General features: G+C 46.4%; 1 protein-coding gene across 1 annotated transcript; it reads left to right on the forward strand.

The window, feature by feature from the left end:
- Positions 1–1,782: 1,782 nt before the first annotated feature.
- On the forward strand, positions 1,783–4,856 carry LOC124659550 (cysteine synthase-like). The gene is made up of 10 exons (XM_047197409.1): positions 1,783–2,034; positions 2,303–2,412; positions 2,517–2,574; positions 2,674–2,937; positions 3,067–3,204; positions 3,284–3,335; positions 3,414–3,493; positions 3,692–3,751; positions 4,469–4,549; positions 4,656–4,856. The coding sequence occupies exons 1-10, from the start codon at positions 1,798–1,800 to the stop codon at positions 4,746–4,748; spliced, it is 1,173 nt and encodes a 390-aa protein (XP_047053365.1). The 5' UTR covers positions 1,783–1,797; the 3' UTR covers positions 4,749–4,856.
- Positions 4,857–6,699: the final 1,843 nt, after the last annotated feature.

The raw sequence follows: 6,699 nt of genomic DNA on the forward strand, positions 1-6,699 counted from the left end.
CCCTCTCTATAACCTTACCTGACACAAATTCACCACAACTTTTAATTTTTTCCTGCAAAAAGGATTAGAAACGAATTGACACTACAACCTCGCTAACTATCCAGGCCACAATGCCACGGTCCACGTGTCTCAAGCACCATCCGTGATGCCCTGGCGAAGCATGGCGCGACACCAAATCTTAAGGGACAGATTGATGTTAATGGGACAGATTTATGCCAAATCTTAAGGGTAAACCGGGGGCAAGGATGGGTCATGGCCAGGTATGGCCTCCACTACGCGCCGCCCCTTCCCGATGAGGACTCCAACGATGGCGTTGGTTGGAGTGACCCAAGGCGTATGACGACAAGCTAGAAAACCAGTAGCCTGCCATAAAAAATGCCACTGCCGCCACCCGAGGAGGGCGTCCTGAAAGACACGTCGGGACTCATGGCCACCATCCCACGTCTATGGCCAAGGCGGCCATCGTCTCTACTACTCCGGCTCCAATTAGGGTTAGGGCTAGCTTAGTTTAGTGTAAATTTTTTACTTTTTAATTTAATTTCATTGAATTAAAATAAAAATTTAAATCAAATTCATCATTATGTTTTAAACATAAAACGTTTTTAAATTTCAAAACAAAGGATCAAGGCGCCTCTGTGGCAGCCTTCTCCATTGGTCCAGACATTTTTTTTTCTTAATCTCTGTGAAAAAAACGATTTTAGCTCCCAAGCACGAGTGCTCTCGTTAATTATTTTTTTTTACAAGTTATAAAAATATGAAAATAATTCTGGAGATTGTTAGTGATACATCCTACAATCATGCGAAATCTTAACTCAGAGTTCTTTTTATTTTGTGCTAGATAAAAATGATAAAATCTGGTATGTTTTGGAGATTTGAAAATGACTACTTAGATCTACACTTTTATCATTTTTGTGTTGCTCAGAATATAAAGTATTTGAAATTGTTTTTTACACGTTTCTGGGATACACCATTGGCTGTATACGGATTTTGTTCAGACTTTTTTGAAACTCAAAAATATAATTTTTAATTTTTTCTTTTAAAATGAGATCACCAGTGGTTATATGGACCAAATCTCTGGTCCTTGAAAGCTTCCTAGATGCCAAAGCATGTGTTTGTACGTCCTCGAGGACGGGCATAATCTGGGACTGTCTGCACAAATTCATGGTCGTCGTGGAGATGCTCTTAGCATCACCCAAGGCAGTAGTAGCTAAAGAGTCTTTTTCCATATATAAAAACAGAATAAATCATGAATTTAGGTATTTTCTGCATGGGGGATGAATGAATTAAGCCCAGTCTACGCAAACAGAGCTTGGCTCTGGTGGTTAGGTCCCTTGTGGTGGAACCAGCCCACCCAGGTTCAAGTCCTAGACTTGGCATGGGTGTTTGCATTACCCGGATTTATTCCAGGATTTAACCGCGCTTTGCTTTCGGTGGTAGGTGACGTGCCCGTCAGCAGCCGAGGCGCCGGTGGCGACTTCGTCAACCTCAAGATATGCCGGCTCAGTCCCTCGGAGGTGCTCATAGGGGTAAGGTGTGCGTGCGTGCGTTCATAGGGGTGTTTGTACGTGCGTGTTTGTGAGCGTCTGCGTTGTACTGTGTTCTCAAAAAAAAGAATTAAGCCCAGTCTACGGTCCCAATACATCCATCAACGTCTTTTGTTTTTGTATTTCTCGCGACAAAGAAAATACTCCGTACAACACGAGATAAAAAGGAGGTGACATCCCAATCCCATCCCACTAATTCGATTCCTCCATCCCCTCCGAGACCCAGAAGTCGCCACTATCACCACAGCCGAGAATGGCGCCGTGGTCACCTCCCGTCGCCGCCGCCGCCGCCCCGCAGGCCCAGTTCGGCTTCTCGCCCGCCCGCCCGGCGCACGCGCGGCAAGCCCTTCTCCTGCCGCCGCCGCTCGCCCGCAGGATCCCCCTCCTCGCCGTCAACACCGCCGCCAACTCCCCCGTCTTGCCGGCATGGAGGCGCCACGCCCTGGCCACCGAGGTCGAGGGCCTCAACATCGCCGACGACGTCACCCAGGTAACCAGCACCTGCCGCCCCACGCCAGTAGCTCCGCCGCCCAGTCGTAGACCTAGGATTCGATAAGTCAACTCAGTTACTGACGCCACAAGCCTGGACTGAACTAACCAGTATAAAGATTCAAGATTCACCTCGCGGGTTCCTCCCTTCATCAGTTACTACTACTGAGTAGATCATGTCGTCCTGAGTTCCACACGCACGAATTCATTGCCAGAAAAGCACATCATCACGTCTCAGAAGATATATCACCTGTTAGATTTGATGGCAGCTCATCGGCAAGACACCCATGGTGTACCTCAACAAGATCGTCAAGGGCTGCGTCGCCAACGTCGCCGCCAAGCTCGAGATCATGGAGCCCTGCTGCAGTGTCAAGGACAGGTTGCATCAACATTCTTCTTATATTCCTCCTCCTCATTTCAGTCTCTTTCCCTTGATGGATAGACCGAGCAGCTAAACGTGCTTTCCGACCTGTTATGTTTCAGGATTGGAATCAGCATGATATCTGACGCCGAAGAGAAGGGATTGATAACACCCGGGAAGGTGATTGATTGACCACATCTTCTTTCTTGATGCTGGCTTGCTTTCTCATGCTGCATCTCGTTTCCTAATAATTGTTATTACTTCGTGTTCTATGCGCAGAGTGTGTTGGTGGAAGCAACGAGTGGGAACACTGGCATCGGCCTTGCTTTCATTGCTGCCTCCAGGGGATACAAGTTGATACTGACCATGCCCACGTCCATGAGCATGGAGAGGAGAGTTCTGCTCAAAGCCTTTGGCGCTGAGCTCGTCCTTACAGATGCCGCAAAGGGGATGAAAGGGGCCTTGGATAAAGCTACAGAGATTTTGAATAAGACACCTAACTCATACATGCTTGAGCAGTTTGACAACCCTGCTAACCCAAAGGTAACGAGGACAGCTAGCTGCAATTTCTCTATCCATCTATATGCCCTCTAGACATGTCTAACCCACAAAGATTTTTCTATCTATATGCCCTCTAGCCATGTCTAACCTGCTTGCCCAATTTTCAATCAGGTACATTATGAGACTACCGGGCCAGAAATCTGGGAGGATTCAAAAGGGAAGGTGGATATATTCATTGGTGGAATTGGAACGGGTGGGACAATATCTGGTGCTGGTCGTTTCCTCAAGGAGCAAAATCCTGATATCAAGGTTTCTTCAAATTCTGCCCAAATAAAATGCGCTGTGTCTTCCCCACATATGTAGTCCTCATACAGCCACCTTTTTCTAGGTTATTGGTGTGGAGCCTACTGAAAGTAACATTCTCTCTGGTGGAAAACCTGGTATGTTTGCTGTCAGTTTTCCTCTGAGTTTGTCAAACTTATGTTCTTTTTGTTACAACTGTTACCCCATTTGTGCAGGCCCACATAAGATTCAAGGCATTGGAGCTGGATTTGTTCCAAGGAACTTGGATAGTGACGTTCTAAACGAAGTAATAGAGGTCAGAGCTTATTCCAGTCTTATCTATTCCACCTGTGTAGTTATGTGTTCGGTTCTGTATCAGACAATAATCACTCCTCTTGCTTTCGTTGGTACTGTAGATTTGTTGGTATTGTTGTGTGGTTCTAGTTTCTTCGGATTATTACTGTGGCGTTCTCTTCTTATGGTTATCTCTGATTATGTTCTGCTTTTGTTCTAGATATCAAGCGACGAGGCTGTTGAGACAGCAAAGCAGTTGGCTCTCCAGGAAGGATTGCTGGTACGTAATTTCACATGTTGATACATTCTTTTGTGTGGTGAATACATTATATTGATGTGGCGTTCTATTTGATATATCGTCACTTCGTTGTAAACACGCGCATATGCTTAAAGAAAAGCAGGCGAATCATAACTTACATCATCCCAGTCCATGCATGTTTTCCCCCTTGGCTTTCTATTAAATGCAAGCACCTCACAGGTTTCCTTATATATCTTCTAGATATACTGACATGAAGTAGGCACCATGTTTGAGGCAGTGTAGTTGCTCCATTTCCCCATCTCAATGCTGCTATATCTACAATGCATTCCAGTACAATTTTGTCACGGTGCATCATATTCACCTTCAGTGGCATACTACTTCATGCAAGACATGCCAGGGTGTAGGAGATCACCATGTAATCTCATATTAGCAAAATCTCAAGTCTGTGTGTTATGTACCATTGCTTTTAAGGCGTCCGCCTTAGGACAATTAAGCAATGTTTAGGTGAAGCGCCCCCAGCGCATTAGATTTTTGCCTGCTTTAGGTCTGCTCTAGGCCCTTGATAGAACACCCCTCCAGCGTCTTAGGATGCCTTACCGCCTTAAAAGCCATGGTTATATACGGCTATTGCATTTCTCATGATCTGTAGTGGTTAAGCAGTAGGAGCCTTCTTATGAATGGGTCTCCTGTTGATTGTCCCTTATGAATGCTGAAGTTGCATGTATGGATGCTGTGCAGGTTGGAATCTCGTCGGGTGCAGCAGCTGCGGCCGCCATAAAGGTCGCAAAGAGACCAGAAAACGCTGGGAAGCTGATAGTGGTAATTAAGCGTGCAACAACATTGTGTACTTTTTTACGAGCTAGAACATTTTTTTCGCAACATTGAATAATGACGCTGCTGTTTCGTGTGGATGACGACATTCCAGGTTATCTTCCCGAGCTTTGGCGAGCGGTACTTATCATCGGTGCTGTTCCAGTCCATCAGAGAAGAGTGCGAGCAGATGCAGGCTGAGGCATAGAACTTAGACTGCTGTATCATGTTTTTTGCTGGAATAAATAAGGCGGCATGGAAACTCTTGCACACAGATTTTTTTTATATTGCTTGTATGGAAACAGTTATTTGTCCATTTCCATTGGAGGAGCAATGGTCTTTTAAAAAAGAAGCAGTAATCGGGCAGCACAAGCTGGCTATGTTGGGGTTTTGAATAATATTAGTTGAAAAACAATAAATCGGCTCTCATGTGTGCATCGTTAATCGGAACCCCACGAGAGAAAAAGGCTCATCCTTTTTCTATGACATTGAACTTTTTAGTAATGGCTCTGGTATCCGATGGAATCTCATTACTGTAATGATCAGCACCTCTTGAGCAGCCTAGAGAATCTTGCCCTTAAATATATAGTTTCATGTAAAATCGACCTGATGCAAAAGTTTTTACGACCACCATGGATCATATATATCATCACAGACCACCATCATGCAAATCGTTGTCACAGTCGTCGTTGCAGGTAATCTGGCACCAACCACTAACAAGTGCACATACAGACTGCTTCCATCAATACAACATCAACCTCCCGGCCATTGGGTCGGATCACTTGAAGACCAGTGCCCTTAAAAGGTAGGAGTAAAAGACATATGCTTCAATAATTTATAGAAATCTCCTTGCTTTGGCGGAGAGCAAAGACAATCCGTGTATCGGTGCCATCTTTTGCATGCAAGTTCACCTGTAATTTCCTTGGTGTAAACTACTAAGCATCGATGCAAACTTCAAATCTAGATTTGGGAGACATTGGGAAATAGTTCAACACTGATAGGCTAATGTACCTTACCTGCATCCCTTTGTACTCGAGAGTCAGTGAGGTTTTCCGTAGTATCTCTTCACAGTTCGGTACCTGCATCCTCTCGTACTGGAGATCCAGTGAGGTTTTCCGTAGTGGTTTTGCACCATGCAGTATATAGGTGATTCAGTATATAAATGATTCAGTAGTCCATGCAGCTTGGACTTACAGATCAGCTAGCCTCTTAAGGATAACTAGCACTACAACTTTGATATGTCACGGTGCGCTGCTAACAGATTTACAATCTGATTACTATTAAAATATGCACTCTCCTCTTTACATCACTACGGGAGAGACGCCGTCGGCCGACGGCCCCGCACCGTCGGCACAGGTTCTTCCACCGTCGGCACCTTCTCTGCCGACGGTGACCGTCGGCGTCTGAGCGTCGGCACAGTTCGCGTCGGGGACGGGGCACCCACCGTCGGCACAGGACGGCACCGTCGGCACACACGTGTACCGACGGCTGGACGGTGGCCGTCGGCCGTTACCAGCGTCGGCACAGGACATCTCGCCGTGACGCTCCGGCCGTTAGCTGCCACGCTGTGCCGACGGTGTTACCGTCGGCACCGTTTCTTTTTTTTTTTCTCCAGATTTGGCGCCAAACACGTGGCCATTCGAGCTGGAAAAAAACGCGCGAACTGGGCCGGCTGTGCCGACGGTGTCACCGTCGGCACAGACCCTGCCATTTGGCACAGCTATGGGCTTGTGCCGACGGTGACACCGTCGGCACAGCCGGCCCAGTTTTTTTCAGATTTTTGCCATTTTGGCTCAATTTGCTCAGAAAATCGCACAAAATGCACATATTATAACATTGAATATCCAGTAACATATATAGCACCATATAGCACAAAGATATCACCGTATAGCACCAAATCTCACAAATATAGCATCAAATCTCACAAATAGCACAAATATAGCATACAAGACCATGGTACATACACGGGATCCACTACAAAGATGGAGCGTGTCATCATGTGCTAGTACAATGTAGAAACTATGGTGGTGCACCACCCGGCGGACCCGAGTACTGATCTAGCTCCGACTGGGTGAAGCGAGGCCGCACTACTTCGACGGTGCTCGGGGAGGTAGAACCACGACGAGAGCCACCGGAAGCGAGAACCATGCCGAGGTTCG

The sequence above is a fragment of the Lolium rigidum genome, chromosome 6 (assembly GCF_022539505.1).
Source record: "Lolium rigidum isolate FL_2022 chromosome 6, APGP_CSIRO_Lrig_0.1, whole genome shotgun sequence".
In the NCBI taxonomy this organism is placed as follows: Eukaryota; Viridiplantae; Streptophyta; class Magnoliopsida; order Poales; family Poaceae; genus Lolium; species Lolium rigidum.

Coding starts and splice junctions, on each gene's coding strand:
- LOC124659550 (XM_047197409.1), top strand. CDS start 1,798: ATGGCGCCGTGGTCACCTCCCGTCGCCGCCGCCGCCGCCCCGCAGGCC. Junction 3,205..3,283: donor AGCAAAATCCTGATATCAAG/GTTTCTTCAAAT, acceptor ACCTTTTTCTAG/GTTATTGGTGTGGAGCCTAC. Junction 3,494..3,691: donor TTCTAAACGAAGTAATAGAG/GTCAGAGCTTAT, acceptor CTTTTGTTCTAG/ATATCAAGCGACGAGGCTGT.